Source organism: Rhinatrema bivittatum, chromosome 12 (assembly GCF_901001135.1).
Source record: "Rhinatrema bivittatum chromosome 12, aRhiBiv1.1, whole genome shotgun sequence".
Taxonomy (NCBI): Eukaryota; Metazoa; Chordata; class Amphibia; order Gymnophiona; family Rhinatrematidae; genus Rhinatrema; species Rhinatrema bivittatum.
The window spans coordinates 50,898,017-50,923,144 of NC_042626.1; the positions used below are offsets into that span (position 1 = coordinate 50,898,017).

A 25,128-nucleotide genomic window follows, 5' to 3' on the forward strand; every position below is an offset into this window, starting at 1 on the left:
CTGTCTAGATCACCAGTACACGAGAGACACCAGACTGGGCCAGACAGTTTTACAGACACTATCAAGAGAAAATACGGAGTTCGATTGACACACTGAGGCATCACGACAAATCATACAAACTACTACCGTGATGCTAGCTTTGAACTCTCATTACAGCAGGGCTAATTCAGCCTGCTATCGACGGGAAAAAGCAAGTTTGCTTACCGTAAACGATGTTTCCGTAGATAGCAGGATGAATTAGCCATGCTGACCCACCCTCCTCCCTGTCAGTCGAACTTTGTGCTCACGCTTGCTATTTCACAGACTGAGGAGAGTCGTTGATCCAGCGCGGGAACACACGCGCAGCCTCAGAGCAAAGCTCTGACCTCACTTGGGAAGCTCCGCCTCCTGTGCCTGACGGACAGGTCTCATTACAGCATGGCTAATTCATCCTGCTATCTACGGAAACATCGTTTACGGTAAGCAAACTTGCTTTTCGTTCTTTCTCCTTCCAGCCGAGAGCTCGGTTGTGACGTGCCGCATTGTCTCGGGGATGGGGGAGAGAGGAGAGAGGAGAAGGACGGGCGGACCCGGCACTCTAGCCAGAGAAGGGTCTCACTTGCTTGCACTTTCCCGCGGCACTCTAGCCAGAGGAGATTTCACGCTTCCAGATGTGGTCGTAAGCGAGGAACCCGATGGAGGTTTTAGAACTGGGAAGACAACGGGGAGCTCATTTAGCTGCAGATCTAGCGACTTTGCTACAGTTTTAAAATCTCCATTGGGTTAAAAAAAAAAAGTCGCCAGATCCAGCAGTAAAATCATCTAAATTGGCAAGAGCGGGACGGGATTACCATAGCCACTCACGCGCACCCGCTTCTCCCCTCCCTCAGGCGCGCGCGCGCTCCCTCACCCCCTCCCCTTCCGTGCGTACAGACACGCCTCCTCCACGCCCCTCCCTCAGCAGCGGCCACAAGATGACGGAGGCGAGCGCGTCGCCCGAAGATTCCTGGGGCAAGGTGAGGGGAGACTGGGGAGTGGGGCTGCGGTCGTTTTGCACCTCACCCCAGGAGAACCGAGACCTGGCCTCCCCCACCCTCCTCTCGGGGTTTCCTACTTTCTGGGGGCCCCTGGCTAGAGCCTCTTTAGGCTTCCGGTCAGCTGGGGTGATGGGAGGTCCTGAAGGGTCACGCATGTCTTCCACCACCCTCGAGCCTTTTCTCTGGCCTTGGTCCTGTGAAACTTGCTGCTGGGTCTCTTGACTAGTTGCTGATGGCCCAGTGAGGTTTCTTGATTGCTATTGGCGCCGGGGCTCTCGCCAGCCACCTTGTTTATTGGCTACTATCGTATTTCTTTATTAGCAGGCATTTGAGAGCGATTTAGTTTCCTAGCCAATGAGAGACGCTGGTAGCCTGCCTTACACGTTGTGGTGGCTGATAGTTATCATTTGACAACCCAGCTGATTTTTTTTGTGTTTATGCCATTTGGCTTTGTTGCAGGTTTGTGGAATAGTTTTCCCAAGCACAAGCAGTAATGCTCTAAGAAATAATAATAATTATACTGAATTGCAAGCTCTGTCCATCCAAGGGTGAGTTAATAGAATGAGGCTCCCTAGCCAATTTGGTTTTGGAGCTAGGTTTCAGGATACTTCTTATTAACATGTATGAGAGAGTGCATATGTTGGATCTAAGAATATGCATGTAAATGTTTCTCATGCATGCTCCTGAAAATTATTCTGACAACCCCAGACTAGCTGGGGGAGGAGAAGGGTATTGAAGAACTAGCTTGGGAGCCAAAAACTGACTTGCCTCCTCTGTTTTTGTACTGACATCCAAATTCTAGGATCATCGATAAAAGGGGCAGGAAGATTCTTATTTTCAAAACCAGTTCAAATATCCATTTCTCTGGTGATTCATGGGCCAATTTGAAGATTTTAAGGAGCGTTTCTTATGTAATTTTTTTTAAGAAGTGTAAAGGAAGGAGGTGTTAGGGCTGGTTGGTAAACAGTTTGATTTTGCAATAAATTCTCGCTGCCCACTGCCCCTTCCTCCCACACTCTTGTCACATGGCTGCAACCCTTTTCAGATGTAAGAGATGCAGATCTATGGCTTATAGCGTTATTGTATTACATTTAGGGTGTGCTGTATGTGCTTAATTCTAATAAAGTATTGATGTGTTGGGGTGATATAAGTATACATGCAGATATATGATCTAAAACGTTTTTGGGTGAAATTACAAAGTTCCTTAAAATCGTTCTGATATATTCCTGGAATGTTAGGCCTGGAAAATAATTTAATGTTGCTAACTAGGAAGTAGCAGGGACTGAAGATGAATGTTCCATCTAATGGCTTTATTTTGGTTAATAAAATTGAGGGTTGGGGGAGGGGAAAGGACATTTTTTCCCCTCCCTCACCCATATTTTTTTCCCAAGGCCCAGAATGAAAAAGTGGGACACATTGGGAAAATTTCCAGAGACTTTTCATCTGTGGTTGGCATACCTAAAGCAGAGTGTCTAAACTTTTATCCTCTGTGACTTTATTTTAACACTTATCACATGACTGCAGACAACAGCCATAACAAAATAGTAGCCCTCCCCTGAAGGTCCTTCCTCTATCCTGTGAGCATTTGTTGCCATGTGGGCCCTAGCTCTCTGCTTGTTGCCAGGTTGTAGGTTGGCACAGAGGTCAAAAAGGAGGATGCAGCAGATGTCTGTGTTTTTCTTTTGGGGTTGGAAGGCATGGCTCTGGTACATTGCCATACACTAGCATCTTGCAATCACCTTTGGGATCACGACTCATAGCTGGGGAAGAGAGGGACTGCTAACTTCATGTATTCAGAACATTGACATAGATTCCTCTTCTCGAGTAGCTTGCTTACATGCAAAGGTGCTAAAGGATAATATTAACTAGGGATTTTTGTTTTTATTTTGCAATCCCTGGAGCACAACAGAAGGGATTTCATCTGAAAACAAAATTATTCCAAGTTGTTAAATCCCAACTGGATTGTGAGAAATTGCAGGAAGTCTTTGGTAGATTGGGCCTCTAAATGGCAAATAAAATTAAATGTGGATAAATACAAAGTTATGCACATAGTTAAAAATAATCGTGTCTCTTGCACACCAGCTGCAGCCTCAGCATTCCATGACTGCACACCACTTTCTCATCCTCCTGGGACACACGGCGTCCTCAGTTCAGGTCACCCCAATGGCCTGCTTGGCCATAAGTGTCATGCAGTGGACTCTAAGGTCACAATGGACTCAATCCATTCAGCCCCTGTCAACCATTGTCCACATAACCAACTCACGCCGGTCAGTCTCTTGCCTGGTGGAGAAATCAGGTCAATCTCCTCCAAGGCTTACCCTTCCAGGCTCCAGACCCTCAAATAATTCTCACCACTGATGCTTCCAACCTCGGCTGGGGAGCCCATGTGGCCAATCTGCAGACACAAGGATCTTGGTCTCCAGATGAAACCAAACACCAAATACATTTCCTGGAGCTTCGAGCAATCAGATATGCTCTCAGGGTATTTCAGGATCGCCTCTCCAATCAAGTCATCCTGATCCAGACGGACAACCAGGTGGCCATGTGGTACATCAACAAATAGGGAGGGATGGGCTCCTACCTTCTGTGTCAGGAAGATGCGCAGATATGGGCGGAGGCCCTCCCCACTCGATGTACCTCAGGGCCACCTACTTACCGGGAGTGGACAATGTTTTGGCAGACAAGCTGAGTCACACCTTTCAACCGCACGAGTGGTCTCTCAACCCCTCAGTAGCGACCTCGATCTTCCAACAATGGGGTTATCTTCAAGTAGACCTCTTTGCTTCACCTCAAAATCGCAAAGTGGACAACTTCTGCTCCCTCACTCGCAGCCAACACCATCAGCCAAGAGATGCGTTCTCCCTATCATGGGCAACCGGTCTCCTATATGTATTCCCTCCACATCCACTTCTCTCGAAGTCTCTCGTGAACTTACGTCTGGACAAGGGAACCATGATCCTGATAGCACCTCACTGGCCGCGCCAAGTGTGGTTTCCAATACTTCAGGATCTCTCCATTCACAGGTACATTCCCTTGGGAAAGGACCCGCTTCTAATCACTCAAAACGACGGGTGCCTACGCCACCCCAACCTTCAAGCCTTGTCCCTGACGGCATGGATGTTGAAAGGTTAATCCTTCAACCACTTAACCTTTCTGAACCAGTTTCCCATGTCCTGATTGCTTCACAGAAGCCTTCCACGAGAAAATCTTATTCTTACAAATGGACCAGGTTTACGTCATGGTGCTCTTCTCAGTCCCTTGACCCCTTTACCTGTCCAATTACGAAGTTCCTGGACTATCTCTGGCACTTGTCAGAGTCAGGTCTAAAAACTTCCTCCATCAGGATGCATGTCAGTGCGGTAGCCGCCTTCCATAAAGGTATCGGGGATGTTCCCATATCAGTACAACCCCTTGTAACACGCTTCTTGAAGGGCTTGCTTCACCTCAAGCCTCCTTTGCATCCTCCGGCCCCTTCTTGGGACCTTAACCTAGTTTTGGGTTGGCTCATGAAACCACCATTCGAGCCTCTTCAATCCTGTGCCCTTCGATATCTCACATGGAAAGTGGTTTTCCTTTTGCCAATCACTTCCACTTGCAGAGTTAGTGATTTACAGGCTCTAGTTACCTATCCACCTTACCCTAAACTTCTGCAGGACCGGGCAGTACTCCGCACTCACCCTAAATTCTTGCCTAAGGTAGTTTCGGAGTTTCATCTCAATCAATCCGTTATACTACCTACCTTTTTTCCCAGGCCCCATTCCAATCCAGGAGAGTAGGCTGCAAGCGGGCTCTAGCGTTCTACCTAGACCGTACAGCTGCCCACAGGAAAACCACTCAATTGTTTGTCTCTTTCCATTCCATCAAATTGGGGCAGCCTGTGGGTAAGCAGACTCTCTCCTCCTGGTTGGCGGACTGCATATCTTTTTGCTATCAGCAAGCGGGCGTTCCACTTCAAGACCGTGTTAAAGCATACTCTGTGAGGGCCATGGCGACTTCAGTAGCACACCTACAACCTGTGTCGCTTCCTGACATTTGCAGGGCTGCCACCCGGAGTTCACTCCATACTTTTACAGCCTATTATTGCTTAGACAAAGCCGGAAGACAAGATTCCATCTTCGGCCGGTCTGTCTTGCGCAACCTATTGATAAAGCAACAAGGAAGGCTAACAAAGCCATGGAGGCAACCAGTTGAGAATTGGAAGCCAAAATGTCCAAATTATGGATTCTTTATTGTGGAACTGAATATCTTTAAAAAGCCCGACTCAGGCTGAGTTTCGCCCTCATGCAACAGGGGTGCGTCAGGGGCTCTACTTCATCACATAAGAGTTCTTGATAATTCAGTTAAAGTATAAAGTAGAAGCATCAGATGGTCTCTGGATACAAATGCCAGTCAGTGTGTTGCTGTAGTCAGTATTGCTGTGAACAAAAGCGGTCAATTCAAACAGCAGGCAATAGGTGCATCTTAGAGTACTAATGCCGCAGACAGCTCAATCTCAAATGTACACGGACATCTTCAGCTCAGTACTCACCCATATGTGAGGACTACCATCCTGCTTGTCCTGTGAGAAAGCAAATGTTGCTTACCTGTAACAGGTGTTCTCACGCCAGCAGGATGTTAGTCCTCACGAAACCCGCCCGCTGCCCCGCGGTGTTGGGTTCGTAACGTTTTCTTATTTTATTTTCGGCACTGCCTGTAGCTTTTTAACAAGACTGAAGGGGGATCCCTGCTGGCTGCAGGGTTAGTGCCATGCTGGGCATGCCCAGTAGGGGCCAGTCAAAGTTCTGGAAACTTTGACTAAAGTGTTCCGTGATTGGGCTCCATCCCACATATGGGTGACATCCATGTGATGTCACCCATATGTGAGGACTAACATCCTGCTGTCCTGTGAGAACACCTGTTACAGGTAAGCAACATTTGCTTTCTGAATCGCTCCATGGTGAGACCTCAGCTCGAGTACTGTGTTCAAGTCTGGTTGCTGCATCTCAGAAAAGATAAAGAGAAGGGCGACCAAAATGATAAAGGGGATGGAACAGCTCCCCCTATGAGAAAAGACTAAAGAAGTTAGGGCTGTTCAGCTTGGAGAAGAGACGGCTGAGGGAGGGGGGATATGATAGAGGTCTATAAAATCATGAGTGGAGTGGAAGTGATAAATGCAAATGAGTTGTTTACTCTTTCAAAAAATACAAAGACTCATGGTTAGTAAGTAGCAGATTTAAAACAAATCAGAGGAAATATTTTTTTTCACTTGACACACTCTTGAATGCATTGCCAGAGGATGTAGTAAAGGCAGTTAGTGTAGCTGGGTTTAAAAAAAAATTTGGACAAGCTTTTGGAGGAAAAGTCCATAAATTGTTATTAATCAGGTAGACTTGGGGAAAGCCACTACTTATCTCTGGGCTCTGTCTACCCTTTGGGATCCTGCCAGGTACTTGTAACCTGAATTGGCCACTGTTGAAAACAGTATGCTGGGCTTGATGGACCCTTGGTCTGGCCCAATCCAGTCATTTTTATGTAACCCCTAAAACCCTTGTACAGCCACAGCTACCAACAGCAGCTGGAAGGTGGTGGTACTGCAGGCAAGGAGGGTCTGAAATCAGAAGATTGCAGAATAACTGGAAGGGGCTGCAGCTTGGCCACTGAAGTGATTGAGAAGATCAAAAGAACTGGACACTGTGTGAGGGGAGGGGGGCTGTTAGTGATAGGATATGAAGGTCTGTTCTCTAGCTGGCAAATCAATAATTTACTTTATGCCTGCTCCCTGACTGTGTTTGGCTAGCCCCAGGGACTTAAGGGAAAAATGGGGAAACTGCAGGGGGGGGGGGGGGGCACAGCCAGTTACAAGAGCTGGGGTGAGGTGTCCTACCTAACTAGTTATGAGTGGCACTGAAAAAACAAAAAATAAGTTTAAAGGGATGCTTAAAAACATGCAGCTGCAGTAAAATACTAAAACTGAACAGCGATGAACAGGATCTTTCTTCTGCCCGTTGTGGTTAAATTATTGGTTCTTTGCCAAAGAAAGAGGTTGGCCTCGGTGACGCAGCATTTTAAGATTGTGTATTTTTATGAAGTTTTGCTGTTTGACTCATCAGCTTTCCATGGTGTGCAATTTGATGATATTTCTCATTTAAACATAACAACAAGCACAAAATCCAAGAAACTGCTTCTTCTGTGAGCTGGCTCCATGCTGGTCTCTGATTGTTTTTTCTCCTCTTTTCTTCCACAATGCAGCAGGTCGAGACGGCGTACAGCGACAATGGAGTTGAAGCAAGTAAGAGGGGTTTGCAGTTTATTCACACACGCCGATGTGATTGGGAGTTTCTTAAAACTCATACCATGGGGTTGCCTGTCAAGCAGGCTATCTAGTAAGGCCAAGCCACTGTTCCCAAGACCACTTTTTATTTCAGTAATTCTTCAGGCAGTTGCAGTAGTGAATAAGAAGCAGACGGGTCTTTAACTCACTAGTTATCCAGCTGAATTTTAGCCGGATATCTTGGGGGCATTCAAGGGATGCTTCAGGGAGGAGTTACAGTAGCTGGATAAGTTATCTGGCTAAATCTGCTTGTGCCAAGGAGCTGTCCTAAAGTTAGCTTTTCCAAATGTCTCCCCTGCTGTTGCCAGTCTGCTGCACTGATATGCTCAGCCGAGGAGCGCAAGGTCTGCCAGATAGACCCAGCTACAGGAGCGCCTCTGTTCTTAGGATTTGTAGGTTTTGCTGGGTTTGCAGCCTAGCAGAGAGACCTAGCTGCTAATTCATTTTATCATTGCAGCCTGGCTCTGCAAGTAGTTCCAACCTGCCAGACAGACTTAGATGAAAGTACATTTTTCTGCTGTCGTTTCATTTTTTTTTTTTTTTTTGCAACAAAGTCTCCTCTGGTCTTATTCCCTGTCTTCAAGCCCACTGCTGTTTTAGGGTATATGCAAATGAGCCAGAAACCAGGGCAGTTGAATATTTGAAGAGTTTGGGTGGGGTGGTTGCTTTAAGCACATCGCTTTTCATGGTCTGCAAAACCCGGGTGCAAAAGAGCTGCTCCTCATTTATAATCTCAAGCAGTAAGCACCCCACAGCACAGAAATCTAGCTTAGAGCAAGGGCATAAATCGCTGGAATTGAAGATCATATCTTCATTAGGGATAAGAGAAATGTATTGTTTTGATATGACTCCTGACCTGTAGGTTGCTATCTGCATGGTGGTTTTCATTTTTTTTTTTTGTCCCCAGCACTCTTTATGGACAGGAGAGGAAGCGTAGTAACAAGGGCAAATAGTATTGGGTCAACAAGTGCCTCTTCTGTGCCAAATACAGGTATGGTATTACCGCGGGGTGCATGGCGATTCGTTTTAAACAGAAAGGTCTGACTTTGTTGTATGCTTGCACTTTCCTTGCTTAATCACATCTTTTTTTAGATTTTAAAGCCTTTTGTTTCTGCGTTTCACATGGAACCAAGCGCTGCTGTCTTGTGATGTCTCTCTCTGGTTGGGGATTTGGCAGGGTAGCGACAGGGCATGGGGCACCTAGAAATGCCCGATGAACCCTCAGCCCGAGGGTGTGTTTTCAGCTTTGGAGCTGGATGGACCCAGAACTACCACGAATCAAGACCTTCGGCATGAGCAAGAGTAGAAACTTGACAGCAGAACAGAATGGTGCATGCGAATCGCGCCTTTTGATTGATGCAGATTCTTGCACTTGCTGTGGAACTTCTTTTTTTGCGGGGGCTGGTGCCTTGGTAGAGGGTCCCCTGGTTCGATTCCCGTGTGGGTCAGAGCTGGAGCTGCAGCGGAGGCAGTGTGCACAGTCTCTGGGCAGGAGGAAATCATGATCAATGTTAAGGGAGACACCCGGTAGCCAAATTTAGATACAGGGTACTAGAAGGAGCCCTGGTGTATAGCTGCTGGCCCAAGGACCATTGTGGCTGCAAGAAATAGACAAGGAACAGTGGAGAGGGCCTATCAAAATAGGGGGGAGGGGAATCTCTGAGTGGTTGTGAAAGAAGACTCATGGAGCCAGAATCTCAGCATTCGTTCTGAGCTGGAAGAAAAAGGAGGGAACTGCCAGTCTTGGGGGGCCCCCCCTTAAAAAAAAAAACCAAAAAACTTTTTTCCTTTGTGGCTTGCAGTTGTGAGATTCTAGCTATGAATGATTCATATCTTTGTCATTCTGTGGAAGTTGAGTGTGTCTTAGTAAACTCAGAGAATCCTTTTCTCTGAAATGTCCTTTTCTCCACTGGTTGTTGTTTAAATCACTTACAGTTGAATCAGGAAATGTTCTTGGTCTTTTTCAGCATTTGCGGCTGCTGCATATTTTTGTTTCCTCTTTATCCAGTCAGACCACTCCAGATGAACAGGTTATGCATGCCAGCCAGCAGATGGAGACAGAGATCAACAGACTTGCTGATGTCACTCCTTATATACATTTGTGCTGATACTAGTCTACCAGTATTCTCTGTCTCCAGCAGATGGTTGACAAGCATCTCATGCTTTAGATTCAGGCTTGGTAGGCTGAACAGGAAAAGCTACTGGAGTAGGGTCCCTAACTATTTAAAAAAATACATAAAAAAGAGATTTAGGGGATGGGCTTCAGAGGTGAAAGCAGTTGCTTCCTCCCTCTTTTGAGCAGGTTAGGATCAGAGGGCTTCCAGCAGGTTTTGGGGTATGATATTTCTCCCTTCCCCCTTGTATTCCACCGCCCCCTCTTTACTCTTCCCTTCCTCTTTCTATCCCTTCTCTGAAAAAGGGAGCTGCTGCTTTAAGGTTACTCAGCCTCAATGAAGATAACAGCAGCATGGCATTTTTGTGTACCTTGATTAAGTTTGGAGAAGTTTATGAAGTGTTTGGCCAGGGGGAATTTCTAAACCATGATTCCTTGGCGGCTGGGGGATCCAGAGCAGGGGACTGCACTGCATTGCTGGAGGCCCTGCAGGGCAGTGGAGCGGAGGTTGAGCTCCTTTTCTCAGTCCTGAGCAGCTGCTGGATCTTGCTCTGGATGTGTCATTGTTCTGGGCAGTGATTTCCCACGAGATTTTGTAGGGTTTGCAAGCTTTTTACTTGAGACAGAGTATAGTTCTTGGACCGTCTCTGCCCTTCCAGCATCCCCTATGCTGATTCCCTGGGGACAGAAGAGGGCTAGGGCAGTGGTTACAAGGACTTGTCTTACTCGGACAATTCCCTGGAAGGGTTTAAAACTTTCCCTCATAGAGACAGTCATGAGGACTTGGGAGGAAGGGGCGGTTTCTCCTGAAAGAGAGGACCATGCTTCTGTGCTGCACTTTTTTTCACGGGGATGAGTTAATGTTCCAGCGTATGCTACAGATTATAGATGACAAGGATGTGGCCTCAGCTCCTAAAGAGGATTCTATAATGGTCACTTTGTGGAAGTCATGGTGCTTGTTCCCCTTTCATCAGGCAATACAAGATTTAATTGATTTGGAATGAGCGGGTCCGGAGGCTGATTCTAAGGGGAGGAGTCCCTCGTTGGCCAAGCTGTATCCTTTGTCTTCACAGGTAAAAGATAGGTTTTGTTTCCTAGAGTTGGGTGCCTGGTGTGTTTGGTGACAGAGGACCACTATCCTGGTGGAAGGTGGCACAGCTCTTAAAAGATGCACAGGATAGAAAGATAGAATTGTGATGAAGCAGGCCTTTGAGGCTGTGAGCATGACTCTTCAGACTGCAGCGTGTTGCTGCAGTTTGGAAGATCTGGGCTGTGTCTGGCACAGGATGCCCAAAAAGAGTTAGGGGAGGATTCCCTGCCTTTGGAGCCTGGAGCTGATACCGGATACAATTTGGTGCGCGCTTTGGACAAAGAGGTGCCATCCATAACAGAGGCTTGGAGACTCCTCTGGATGTGCAACTGGTCAGCAGACTCTACCTCTAAGACTAATTTGACCAAGTTGCCCTTCAAGGGGCAGCTTTTGTTTGGAGAAAAGCTGGACAAGATGGCAAAGGCCTGGGGCGACTTGAAAGTACCATCACTCCCGATTGATAGAACGAGGGGATCATCTCAGAATTTCTCCTTTCATAATAGGTATCGAGACCACAGGAGGTTTGTGTAGGGACAGAGCCCTTCAGGTCAGGTCTTTATTCCAGATTCCAGACCTTTTGTTCCAAGAAGAGAGAGAAGAATGAATCCCTTGGCTGAGGCATCTCTAGAACAGCACAATGAGTGCTTTGGAGTCCTATTTCCAGCACCAAAGATTGGTGGCCATCTGTTGCCATTTTATCAGCGATGGGTCCAGATTACAATGACCCAGTGGGTTTTGGAGATGATAAAAAATGTTTATGTCTTGGAATTTGACCATCCTATTTTCAACGCTTTAATGGTTTTCCCTTTGTTGCTTGCCCTGGAGAAGAGATGTTAAAAGGTCTACTCTGCAAAGACTTCTGGACTTGAAGGCTGTCATTCCGGTTCCGAAAGGACAGGAAGGTCTGGGACGCTATTCCGTCTAAATTATGGTCCCAAAGAAAGGCATGTCCTTCAGTCCCATTCTGGATCTGAAGTGAGTCACTGACTTCTTGAAGGTGGCCCACTTCCAGATGGAAACCTTAAGATTAATTATGGCAGTGCAGAAAATAGAATTTCTGACATCCTTGGTTCTATCTGCATATTCCAGTACAAATGGATCATCAACACTTCCTGCAATTTGCTACAAAAGGATCATCAACACTTCCTGCAATTTGCGGTACTGAGCCAACATTTTCAGTTTCTGACCCTGCCCTTTGGGTGGCCAAGCCCATTTTGAAGTTGATGGTGGTGGTGGCAGCAACGCTGCACAAGGAAGGTATTTTGATGCACCTGGATTATTGGCCGATAAGAGCAAAGTCTTTTCAGGAAAGTGCTTTGGCCTTTCAGAAAGTTATCCAAGTGTTACAGGTCTTGGGCTGCATCGTCAGTTTTGACGAGAGCAATCTTCAGCCATCTCAGACTCTGGAGTACCTGGGAGCTCACTTCAATATGGAGGTAAGTCTTGTATGTCTCATGGCACAAAGAGTTCAGAAGTTGTGTGGCCAGATCCAGACGTTGGGGATGGCCAGGAATCAGACAGTGTGGTCCTATCTCCAGACTCTCGAATCCATGGTGCTGGTCTTGGATGAGGGCACATGCGCATCCTCTTCAAAAGGCTTTGCTCTCCAGGTGGAATCCCCAGTCCCAAGACTATTTGGTGAAAGTATTACTACCAGACTTGATGAGGTAAAGTCTATAATGGGGAGTGGAGTTGATGACCCTGGCCTGGGTCATAGTGACAACAGATGCTAGTCTGTCAGGCTGGGCTTAGGAGCTGTTTGCACAGGGTCAGTGGTCCCCCGAGCAAGTGACCTGGTGCATCAGTTGCCTGGAAGCCAAGGAGATTCAGCTGGCTCCTCAAATTTATGCCATTGAGTGTAAGGCAAGCAGTCTGGGTAATGTCTGATGATGCAGCATGCTACACAGTAGCATACATAAATCATCAAGGGGGAACTTGGAGTCCTCAAGTATCGTTGGAGATGGTCTTTCTCCTCCCTTGGCCAGAAAAGAATTTATATAAGACATTTTTATACCGCCTATCAGCATTTCTAAGCAGTTAACAATTTAAACATCCATAAAAAGCTAAAATGCAAAACATAAATCGTAATCAACTGATAATACATACCAGAAACTGACTTAAATGCATACACTATGAGAATATTGAAGTTGCAGGTGCTTTCTTGTAGGGAGCCTTTCTTATTGGTTATGAAAGGAAAGATCTAGATTCATACAGTTCCCTACTTTTTTACTGAAAGTAGTTTCAGAATTCCATTTGAATGTCAATTTCCTTGCCTTTGTTTAGCATACAGGCAGATTCTGAAGACTCTGCACTTCTTTGCCCTTTAAACATGAGGAGGCAACAAAGATATCTCAAGATTACCAGCGCCTTCAGGCATTCTGATCATCTCTTTGTTCTGTATGGTGGAACTCGGAGAGGTGAAGCGGCCTCTAGAGCTTCAGTAGCGCGCTGGATTAAAGAGGTGATTACCACAGAATGTGATTCTGGCACTCCCTTGCTGAAGCAGATATGGGCTTATTCCACGAGGGTGCAAGTGACTTCATGGCAGAGTTTGTGGTTTGGTCTTACTTTGGAGACCTGAAGAGCGGTGACTTAGTCGTGCTTGCATACCTTTTGTAAGCATTACCGGCTGGATGTTAGGGCTAAAGAGGAATCTTCCTTCATGTCAGCAGTTTTGAGGGGCTCGGGCAGCTTCCCGCCCAGTTGAGTACATCCCGTTTGGGTTGGTCTGACTGGATGAAGAGGAAGGTGAATTTAAATTTGTGCCTGATAATTTCCTTTCCTTATTTAGTCAGGCCAGTCCCAGGAACATCCCTAGGCTACAGGTATCTTCAGTGTATTTGTTCTACGCCTTGGCAGAGGTTTGTTTTGCAGGCAGAGATGCAGAGTTGGTAAACATAATGGCTTTTTATACTTCATTGCAGGTGAGTCATTTTTATTCACTATTTGGAAAATCGTCCTTTGTTTCTGCTTCCTGTTTTCTTATGGAAGTCCCACTGGTTCATACTCCCCCCAAAAAAAATTGGTTATTGGTTGAGATTGCCTACAGCGAGCTTGTACAGGAATACTAGCAGGCTGGTGTCAGCACTGATGTATATAAGGAGTGACATCAGCGAGCCAGTTGATCTGTGTCTCCATCTGCTGGTGATACCCTTTTATTGGCATAACTTAATACACTTCTTAACTAGCTTTCGAGAGCTTATCCTTTTCTTCAGGTCAGAATTAAAATCAGCAAAAGATGACGTTTACCAGGAAATAGAGTAGTATGGCTGCCATAAGTGAATCATAAAAGGTAGGGTACAGGGAAAGAGGTGGTGGTGATGGGTTAGAAGGCAACAGGCAGTATAATTTCATGGCTCACAATGTGATAGGAAACCTAAGTATCTGGATCCCTTTTGTCATCTGCAAAAGTCTTGTGTTCCTGGAAATCAGAATGATCAGCTGCTTTGGTACTAACAGAAAAGGACTCAACAAAGACATAGGTTTTCTATTACATCGTGAGCCATACAATTTTACTATTTTTGATCATTTGAATTTGGACCTGAAGAAGAGTATTAATTCTTGAAAGCTACTCAAGAAATGTATTGTTAGTCCAATATAGGCTTGTATATATTTTATTTCTATACACTCAAGTGGACTAACATGGCAGCCAAACTAATCTATTAATTCATGAATTGTGGGGTTTCTCAGGTTTTCTGGCACTCTCTCTCTTTTCTGTTATGATTTTATGCACCCTTTGTTCTCCTTGTAGCTGAATGCATGACAGACAATGATTGTTCTCCAACTGCAGATGACGAAGACAGCGATTATCGACAGGAAGCCTACAAGGAATCCTGCAAGGATCGCCGGAGACGGGCGCACACGCAGGCAGAGCAGAAAAGAAGGGATGCCATCAAGGTACACTAAGTAGGAGAAAAGGACATTTCATGCTGGAATCCCTGCTGTTGAGGCACTGGAGGAGTGCCAAGCCAGTGTATTTTTTTTTTTTTTTTTTTACTGCAAGCTTAGTGGTTAGCCATCTAGCAGCCATGGAAGTGACATTCTTGAGGTTGCTATAAGACAGTGATTGTTGCCTGGAAGGAGAGGTGGGAGAATGCAGAATCAGATGGAGATTGCTTATGATGGCAACACTAATAAGAGAGAAAACCATTCTGTGTATGGCATTAAGCTGTGTTACATGACTTAGGGTAGAAGGCAGATTTCCAATAAATTTTATGTATTGCTTATCTTGTATATATCCCTGTCTAATTGGGAGTTGACTTTGTTTTTGTTTTAAGGGCGGATTATTGTGTAATGTGTATACATATGTCTGGGTCTTTGGATAACTGTGACTTTCAATTACTGGGTCAGGTCTTGCACATCCTGGGCTGGCTGTGGATATTGTGGAGGCAGTTTTCACAATATAATATTTATATACTACCCATCAACATTTCTGGGTGGCTTTCCAAGTTACAGTCATAAAATCAACAAATACTCTAACAAAAATATAAATACCTATACAACATAATAAATAAATAAAAATAATAACAAAATATATAAAAGAACATAAGACAATAATATAATATAGCAAAAAATATCATAGAATCAGTGGGGCGGAATTTGTCATTGCACACTGCTGACATATCCGTTTGCAGGGATGGCTGCAGATGCCAGCCATGGGGGTGCCAGCATGCCTTGTCACAAGGGAAGAAGCAAGCTTTGATGTAGCCCTCCTTCTGCGTGGCTGAATCACTGCGGCAGTACTTTTTCATCTCTGGCTGGCCAACCCTGTTATTGGAAGGAGGCCTCTCACCCAGTGGCTGTGTTATCAGAGCTCAGCTCAGCTCCTCTCCTCTCGCTCAAAGCCACCATGGCAGCTGTGTCACCGGCAGGAACCCTCAGCTCCCTGGCCTGCCCAGAGTACCATATAGGCAGGAGAGGATGGTCTTAAATAATGACACCTGGTGGTTGGATTTAGGGTCCGTGATTGCAGGGTTTGGGAAGGAGCCTTGGTTGAGGATGGTCGTTGCAGTAACTGAGCTGGGTAAGTTGTGAAAGAAGGCGCATGGTGCTCCAGTCCTGATGGCACTGGAGGCCTAAAGGAGCAGGAAGAAACTGCTGGATTCCTAAAATGATCAGTGCTGGGTGAGATCAGAGATCGTGCCTTTTCTGTGGCAGGACCCAATGCCTGGAATAACATGCTAGAAAAATTGAGAACACAGAGTGAGATAGTTACCTTTAAAAAAAAATTGTTAAAAACGTGGCAGTTTCAGCGGGAATTTGAAGGGGAAAGTTAACATGAAATCCCAGAAAAAAAGGAACTTTTTGCATTCAGTCAGAACTATTATGCATTGTTTTATAGTTTATGTACATGATTTTCTATAGGAAACCACTGCAATATAACTGAGTGGCAGTATAGAAGTATTTTAAATAAACATCAAATATTAGAGCTGCATTTATTATTAAGGTAGTCAGAATTAATGCTGCTGATTGTTGCCGCTGGTTATGCTGCTGAAATAATTCCTAGGGCACTGTTGCAAAGACCATGAAACTTAAGCCTTTGCTACTGATGCATTTACCAGGAAGCCAGTCTCTCTCTCCTTTTAAGGAGGGGGAAGAAAGATTTGGGTTGAGATATAGAGCAGGTAAAGTTGTCAGACAGTTGTGCATTTGAACACTGGCAGGCATTTATTAAACTTATGTTCGAAAAACATTATTGCATACAGAATCAGTAACAATGCCTTTCAAGTACAGTTTCTTATGCACTTCAAAGGAAATGCAACATATAAACACACAAGCAATACTTTTTCATTGTATTCCCACTCCCGTTAGTTTGTTCCCTTACTTCCTTACCCCTGTGTTCCCAAAAGAATACTCTACTCCCCTTCCTTCACAGCCCTTTCCTATTTATCTTCCTGTCAGAATTACAAAATAACTCTGCTCTTGCCAGTTACCCCCCTCCCACACTAGATCACCGAGTACTCTTCAAGGCTAGCATCTGAATATATTTCTCCCAGGGTACCAAAAACAGCCGTCTTTTTGAAAAGAAGCACTATTGTCCATTTGCATCGTATCATGCAATAAGTTCCACCATTGCCAGAAGAACGGGCCTTGTTTCTCCCTCCCTTGCAGCATTATGACTTTTTTTTTCCCCTAGCACATAAGCCTTTCTAGTAAACAGTTTATCTCCGCTAGGGAAAGAATCTCAACTCTGCAATGTCCGGCGGAGCGGGCTGCAAGTCAAGATTTAGTTGTGTGATAAATGGTATTTCTCTTGTTAGTTATGTATTACTGTCATGAATTTTGTTCTATTATCTTATTGTAACTCACTTTGAATGACTTTCATGGTTAGCGAGAAACAAATTCGCTTAAATTTTAATGACATCAGTTTCCAAAAAAAAAAATACTGACAGACATTGCATTGGACACTTTAAACTGAAGCCAAACAGAGTACTCGGACCTAACTATTACTGTCAACCAAACCCAAAAACCTTCAAAAAGTAACTTAAAACCTGGATGTTCACCAAAGCCTACCAATGGAATAAGAACTCAATCAAATCCCCTGATACATTAAGAATATCACTCTCAACCTTATTAATGCATAAACAAACGCTGTATGTCAAATCATCTACTAACCTCTTAACATTTTACCCTTCAAAACTTGTAAACTGTGATGATAGCGATGTCAATGCCTCTACTAACTTCTTAACATTTTATCTTTCGAAACTTGTAAACCATTATGATGGCGAAACCGAATGATGGTATATAAAACTCGATAAATAAGTAAATAAATACATTGTTTGGTTACGAGTTCATTGGGAGATTTTAGCACTGTACATGAAAAATTGTATCGCAAAACATTTCTTAATGTGCTATTTGCAGAAAAAACAGGTTATCTACAATCTGGCATTGGCTGAGTGTGAAGATCACATTGGTCTTTGATCCTACAAAATCTTCCTAAAGCAAATTCCATGTGGGACTATTTGATTTAGGACATGAAATACCTAAAGCAAACTCTTTTTGCAGTCCATCCTTTTAATTTGAGAACTCCAGCTTGGTGATGTGAGAATTTGCAGTTCTACATTGAATAACCTGTTTTCTGTCTTCAAACAGAAAGGTTATGATGATTTGCAAACAATCGTACCGACATGCCTTCAGCAGGACTTCTCCATAGGGTCTCAGAAACTCAGCAAAGCCATCGTTCTGCAGAAAAGTAAGCTCACGTTTCAGGAGTCCTTATAGTGTCCTAATAGTTTTTAGCCTTGCATGCCTAGCAAAGTTGGTTAGTGCTTGCTTGGTTCATTCTTTTTGTTAGACGCTTTTTTTTTTTCCTTTTAGCATTCTGCAGATAGTGTGGCCCAAGGGGCGAAAAAGACTATCTTTTATTGCTTCTTATAACCAAAAGAGGAGACAGGAAGAATAATATAATAAAATCTGTTTGACCCTGAATTGTGCGCACGTTATAAAATCGTTGGGCCGTGCTCACATGCGTGCCGGATTTTGTAATATGCGCGCAAGGGGGGGTACACATATGTAAATTTCGCACGGCGATGCATCCCGGCCTTCCCAGTCCACTCCTTAATTGGAGCGGACTGAGAAGGAACTTCCCTACTCTAATCTCCCTTCCTCTTTCCCTCTCCTCTCCAACCCCTAAATGTTACCTTTTTTCCTTGTTTTTCAACTTACTTCAGGGCCCAACCTGAAGAGGTTGCGCACGCTGGGACAGCGATGAATGGAGCCGGCCCGGCCCGCCCCTTCAAAGAGGCTTGGCAATTCTGCGTGTAACAGGGGTTACGCAAGCGGCTGGGCTCCTTTGAAAATGCGCTCAGCGCGCGCAAGTCTCAGCCACGCACATAACCCCCCATTTTTATCATGCACGGAAGATTTAAAATTTGCCCGCAAGCAGAGAAAAATTGTGTGTACTATTTGTAAAATAGCAGCTGCTCTTTTCTACTGGGACTTATAATTACAATGCACTAGTGCTATAGATAATGTGCTTTTCTGCATAATTTCTCAAGCATTAAAACCACGTGTGAAGTTTTACTACTAGCGAAGCTGAAAAATTTCGCAAAATCCATTTTGTGCACTTGAAGGGAAAATTAGTGCCTGGTATCTGCTGTTCTGCATGCAAAGCGAACTTTGCAAACATTTTCAGTCTCTTGGTTTTTAATTCCTGGTCAAAGGACGGCACTGTGGGTGTTTAAGAAGTTTCTGCAAGGGATGTATGATTGTAGGATATGGTTTGCTTTCATACTGAAAGGGTCTGCAAACAGCAAGTGGATTGGAGGCTTTGAGTTCTTGTCCGTCGAGGGTAGAGCCATGAAGAGTTGTAACGCTAAGGCTAGAACCAACTCTGCTGGTTGGGCTAATGATTTGTCTCTTGTATTTTTGTTTGCTAGCCATTGACTACATTCAGTTCTTGCATAAAGAGAAGAAGAAGCAAGAGGAGGAGGTTTCTACTCTCAGGAAAGATGTCATGGCACTGAAGATCATGAAATCGTGAGGGTTCCATGACTTAGATATTTATTAAGGCAAAATTCCGAGATGTGCAAGAAATTATGCACAGAAGTGAATCTCTGCAGAGCAGGATCACATACTAACCGCCCTCTCCTTCACTCCCCTATTCATGTCTTTTTTCTTCTTCTGACTGCTAGATGGAAAAGGTTTCTGTCCTGGATTCCTTCTGTTCTGTTTTGATTCTTATGAGCCTTGCCTTGATCACATTGGTCTTTAAAGGGGGATGTCGCTTCTTGGGAGAGAGGTGTGCTTTATAGGCAGGGAATGTGGCCTACGGATTGGGATTTGGGACTCTGGGACGGAGAACTTTACCCTAACAAAAAGTGTATTGATAGTTTACATTTGGAGCTGTACTGAGAACACAACTGAGTCAATTTTCAATAAGGGATGGGCACTGAAACGTGGCAGCTAAGTTGAGCTGATTTTAAGGGAAACCTAACCGGCTAGATTTAAGACTGAAAATCATCCTAAATATAGCTGTCTAATACTTAGTTGGCTAGACATAGGCCACTCGGTTGTGAGCGCCTAAACTTAGCCAGCTATCACTGAAAATCATTGCTAGCTGTCTAATCTCTCTTTCAATATACCCCCTTCCTTCCTCCAACATGGTGGCTGAGAGCAGATGCTGAACTCCAGGTTCTTCCACTACTATATGTGTGATGAATTTAGAGAAAGGCAAGGGGAAGATTCAGCAGTGAAGCCTCAATTAACTGCCGTACAACAAAATGGCATCCTCCATTGAGGAGGATGTGCCAGAGTTAATTTACTGTGGTGCATCCCCATCTGACGCCGTCATTTGAAGAAAGAGCAAAGAGGACCTACAAGGCCTGGAGTTCGGCTGGATCTAGGCCTGACCCTGAGCAAGGCCCAGATGTTGGGACCCAGCTTCTGGACCTAGGCTGAGACCCTGGTGTTGCGCTCAGGCATAGGCCACTACCCCTGCTTTCGCTCTCTGCCTATTCCCTAGGCGAAGCCCTGGCTTTGGGCCTAGGTATAGGCCCAACGGGTGACTTTTTTTTTTTTATTTTCAAAACTAAACTCAATTCTGCCAAAATTTCAGTGGAATTTAAATTGATTCAAATTGTTTCATTTTGAAAACAACCTGAAACAAAATAGGAAATTTTGTTGTCATTTCCTATTTTTTCTCCCAAATGCACATCCCTAGTAGTGGCTAGACCTGTTGGAGCTATGTAGGGTAAACAGAGAAACATCACCTTGGAGGATAGTGCTGAGGGTTTGTTAACCCCAATTATAACAATAACTACAATTTCCTACCATTATATTCTTGTTTATTTGAAATCTATACAATAAGGGAATAAATTAAATAAATAAGGCCTTGCTTCTCGAGAGCCAATTTACAACATAGGAACAATAAAACTAATTTAGAAACTATGTAAAACTATGTAAAACAGTAAGCGAACTCTTTTTCTTTAGCATAACTAATTGGCCATTTGGAGTTGGGTGCTTGATTAATTTGCAAACCACGCTGCAGGGTACAGCTGCAGAACTGAGTTTGAGCATCCTGTCCTATATAAAAGGGCTAAAATATTTTCAGTTGGGTCTTCACCTTAATAGTTGGTGGGAACTCATCCATGTCCAGATCAGAAGAAATTTCAGAGATCTTTTGAAAAAGCTCATCTCAGCTTCAGGACAGTTTGTGTTTGGGGGGGGGGGGGGGTTTTTTTTTTTTAAGTTTGGACAGGAGGGTGAGAGGTTAATTCTGCATTTTTTTTTCTTAACATTGGGTAGGTGAAAAGAGAGATCAATCTGTCTTGTGAAGGGGGGAGATTGAGGTTTCTGAGGGGTGGGGGTGTGCAGAGCCGAAATCTGGCTGGCCAGGTAGCTAAAATCTTCCATTTCTTGTCATTTCAAAGACCCTTCTTCACTGTGCGAGCCCTGCATTTGCTGGCTTTCTGTTCTACAAGTAGTTTTTCAGGTACTTGATGGAAAACACTTGGTGGAAGTTTATAGCTTTTGAAGGGTCATATTAATAGTTTTTATGAAATTTCAAAAGTGTACTCCTACATTGCTTCCCACTTGGCTCGCTATTTTCCCTTTCAAGTTCTAAGGATGGTAGCACTAACCCAGACTCCCAGAAATCTAAAACGCATGTGGTTGAGATGATGTTCTGTGGGCCCAGAATTACAGAAAGGTGACTGTGTTTCAATGGCTATTGCCAACTTGAAGTGGCATTAGAGGTGGTGAAGGTTTGGAAGTGGCCTAAAATGCCATTTAGTTTTCAGACCCAAACCCTACAGTCCTCTTAGCCACTCTCTCCTTTTCTTTTTAACACTGTTAGGAACTACGAGCAGATTGTAAAGGCTCATCAGAATAACCCCCATGAGGGAAAGGGCCAGGTGTCCGATCAGGTGAAATTCGGTGTCTTCAAAAGCATCATGGATTCTCTGTTTCAGTCCTTTAATGCCTCCATCTCGGTGACCAGCTTTCAGGAGCTTTCCGCATGTGTCTTCAGTTGGATCGAAGAGCACTGCAAACCACAGGTGAGAACAGAAAGCAAGGCTGGTGCAGCCCAGTAAAGCAAGTTTATTTATCCATAATCAGCAGGAAGAGTTGGGCAAACCATATCGAGTGACATCATCCAATGGCGCCAACATGGAGTTGGCTTTCAGAGCTCAGTAAAAGTCTTTACTGAGCATGCACAGGTGTTTTCAAGTGCTGCCTCATGAAACCCTCATTCCTGTTCATACCCCAGATCAGTCCAGACAAGTGAGTTTTGCATCCCTACCAGCAGATGGAGGCAGAAAACAAAAACTTTTCAGGCACTGCTACATAACCGAGAGTGCTACCTACAGTCCCTAAATATTTCTCTGTCTCCAGCAGATGAGAGAGGTGCTAAACCTGCAGTTTGAGGAAAAAAAAAATAAAAATAGAGTTTAGATTAGAACAGAAGAAAAGATTTGAAGGAGATGCTCCCTGAGGTGTTAGGTACCTTCATGGACCATCCCTCAGGTTGAGCAGGGCGAGCGGGGGATTGGCAATTCTTGATCAGCTTTAGTCCACAGCATCCAGGGGTCTGAAAACCAGGGGACCTGGTTCCCTCTTTCCCCCTGAAGACTTCTTCCCCGAGGTTTCTCAAGCGGAAAGGAAGTGTATTTTTTCTGGCTGGGTGGTTTTTTTTGGTGGTTGCTGTTTCTTTTAAAAAAAAACAACCCAAAAAATGGATGCTCTTCTTCCAGGTGACCTTTCTACTCCAAGGCAGCACAGGGGCTACCAGATTGGAGATGGGACTTTTCTACTATGTCCCTGAAGGTCTCCTCTCTATACTTCTCTGTCTCCTTTAGCTCCTCCAGGTCTGTCACTCTAGCGTCGAGATCAGACTCCTTCTCTGAGGGCTTGGAGCTCTTTGCATTTAATGCACACATAAACCTCTCACCAGCTGGAAAGCCTCCCTCTTGCTGCTGGACGACTTCCTACATCATCATTTTGTTATCAAGTTAAAATTTCTAAGGTGGCAGGGCTGTAAAGCTAACCTAAAGTACTTTTAGTCTATAGATTTCTTTTATATTTGTCTCGCATTGACCCTCAAAACACTAAAATTAATCTACCTTTCCTGTTTGTACCCCAGATCAGTCCAGACAAGTGGGTTTAAGCATCCCTAGCAGCAGATGGAGGCAGAAAACCAAAGACGTTGAGGCACTGCTACATAACCGAGCGTGCCCCCTGCAGTCCCTTAGTATTGACCTGTACCCAAGCCAGATTAGAGAACAAATACCCCAGCTATTGAGTAAATGAGGGGAAAAACTTAACCCGAACGATAGAAAACCCCTAGCTTAACCACTAACAGTCCAAGGGAGAACAAAACAACCAGGCCATCTTCTGAAGGCTCTGAATATGTACAGCCTGACAGTTCTTCCCAGAAAGTGTGACGTAAGACGGTCTTGAGTAAAAAATACACAGGGATGGATCTCTGGACTGATCTGTGGTACTTCAGGAACGAAAATTAGAAGGTAGGAACCAATTTCCCTGTACATACCCGGATCAGTCCAGATCCTCCTTTCCAGCCGATGGAGACAGAGAAAAACTCAAAAGGTATCCTATATCAGGACAGTGATCCCCCTGTGTCCTTTCAGTATTTCTGTCTCCAGCAGATAGCAGAACCTGTGGTTCCCTTTCTTTGTAGCAGTTTTTGGTTTGCGGAAGTTCTTCTTCCTTCTCTAGTTATAAAGGATCAAGCAAGTATTGGTTTAATTCCTAGTATTTAAGAAGTGTAAAAAAAAAAAAAAAAAGTTTAGACATCAGGAGCAGTTTTGTTCTGACTCCTCGCTCTTGCTTGGGCCTAGGGGGGGCTCCTGTCCCCTTGATTTATTCAGCCTAGGACCCTTTTCACGGTGGCCTCTTGCCTGGCTCTGGGATGATACTGGTGGTCCAGTCCCTCCCCCATTGAGACCCCTGAGAAGTTTCATGCCTCGGGTCTGTTGTTGTCAGAGAAGTAAATTCCTCTGTCATTTTAAGCTGTCTGGGAAAAAAAAAAAAAAGAGGAAAGGTTTTTACTTTTTGTTAATCAGAACCTTGCACAAGGACCGGCAGCTTAGCGAGGAAAGAGCGGAGAGCAGTTTTCTCTCTCTCCCGCGCGCAGCAGCCAAGCACAGAAGGACTTTGCTGTTCCCGCGGCAACTCCTCACCCCCCCCCCCCCCCCCCCCCCCCCCCCCCCCAATGCCTCGATTGCCATTTAGTATCGCATGTGGAGAGCCAGCCTCCTGCTGCACAGATCCAGCCTATTTCTTTGCCGGACAAGGGAAGGGATTCTGAAGTTCCTCAATTCCCTCCGGACTTAAGCCCCGTGGACTCTCTGGATTTGATCCTGGACCCTCAGGACGATATCCCCCCCTCCTCCAGGGAAAGCCTCTTCTCATTTTACTACTGATTTTGTACTTTTATTACACAGAGCTTATGTGGCTAGCTTGCTGCAGCAGGAGGATCCCCCCCAAAGGCCCCCCTCCCCCCCCACACACACACACCTGTGAAGGTTCCTATAGGCCCTCCACCTGCAAAGGTGCCTAGGGTATCTTCAGACCAGGGCCAGATTCCCTGGGGACTATTTGGGTTCGGACCATACCAGGGGCGCAAAACCCACCGGATCCTCCTACCCCAGCTCATCAGCTCCCGGCTCCTTATCTGAATGCAGATCCTTTAACTCAGAATCCACCGGTCGAAGGGGACGACCTGCAGGTCTTACGCTTGTTCCAACGGGAGGAGCTGAACCCGCTCATCCCTTTTGTTCTAGCAGAGTTAGGCATAGTTGTCCCTCCGGAGGAAGCCGCTAGTACCCCGGTTTCCAGTAATGTGGACCCTGTCCTGGCAGGACTGAGAGCCCCTTCACGTACCTTCCCTTTTCATCCTATGCTAATGCAGTTACTTCTCCAGGAATGGGAAGCTCTGGAATCCGGCTTACGAGTGGGCAGAGCAATAGACAAGCTCTATCCCCTCCTGGACCACTGCCTAGAGATGCTCAAGGTCCCTAAGGTGGATGCTTCGGTTTCCGCTGTCACAAAGAGAACCAACATTGCGGTGGTTGGAGCGACTGCTTTGAAGGACCTTCAGGTTCGGAAGTTGGAGGTACATCTCAAAAGGATCTTTGAAGTTCTAGTGTTCGGGCGACAGTCTGTAGCAGTCTCATGCAGTGGGCAAGTCTCAGGTGGGTTCAACAACTACTCAGCACCCAGGACCTCCCGTCTGCAGAGGCGGAACAGGCAGAGCGGCTGGAGGCCGCGGTTGCATATGGGGCTGATGCCCTCTATGATCTCCTCAGGGTGCAGGCCAAAACCATGGTTTCAGAAGTGTCTGCCATCACCTCCTCTGGCTGCGAAATTGGGCGGCAGACTCCTCTTCTAAATCGCAGTTGGGCACTCTCCCATTCAAGGGTAAGTTGCTTTTTGGGGAGGACCTGGAACAGCTTATAAAATCTTTAGGCGACAACAAGGTTCATAAGTTGCCTGAGGACTGCCCTAACCAGTCCAAGTCCTTTTTTTCCTTCACGCTCTCGTTTCAGGGGGCAGCACAGGTACAGCAAGCCACGGGGGGCTTCTCAAAGAAATCCCTCCACTAGATCTCAATCGTGGTCTCATTCCTTTCGTGGATGAT

The 25,128-nt window shown here is 45.2% G+C and overlaps 1 protein-coding gene across 4 annotated transcripts in view; it reads left to right on the plus strand.

Moving 5' to 3' along the window:
• MLX (MAX dimerization protein MLX) overlaps positions 1 to 25,128 on the plus strand; it is a 56,581-nt gene that overhangs the window by 23,887 nt on the left and 7,566 nt on the right. Inside the window, exons 1-7 of one of the 4 annotated variants that reach the window (XM_029572650.1) lie at positions 399 to 458; positions 7,245 to 7,284; positions 8,234 to 8,317; positions 14,281 to 14,426; positions 17,622 to 17,721; positions 18,908 to 19,007; positions 21,325 to 21,526. In XM_029572650.1, coding sequence (XP_029428510.1) covers positions 8,242 to 8,317; positions 14,281 to 14,426; positions 17,622 to 17,721; positions 18,908 to 19,007; positions 21,325 to 21,526 — 624 coding nt within the window. In that variant the 5' untranslated portion in view covers positions 399 to 458; positions 7,245 to 7,284; positions 8,234 to 8,241. Of the gene's footprint in view, positions 1 to 398; positions 459 to 894; positions 996 to 7,244; positions 7,285 to 8,233; positions 8,318 to 14,280; positions 14,427 to 17,621; positions 17,722 to 18,907; positions 19,008 to 21,324; positions 21,527 to 25,128 lie in introns of those variants that run through there. The other 3 variants (XM_029572647.1, XM_029572649.1, XM_029572648.1) reach the window with 3 other exon arrangements.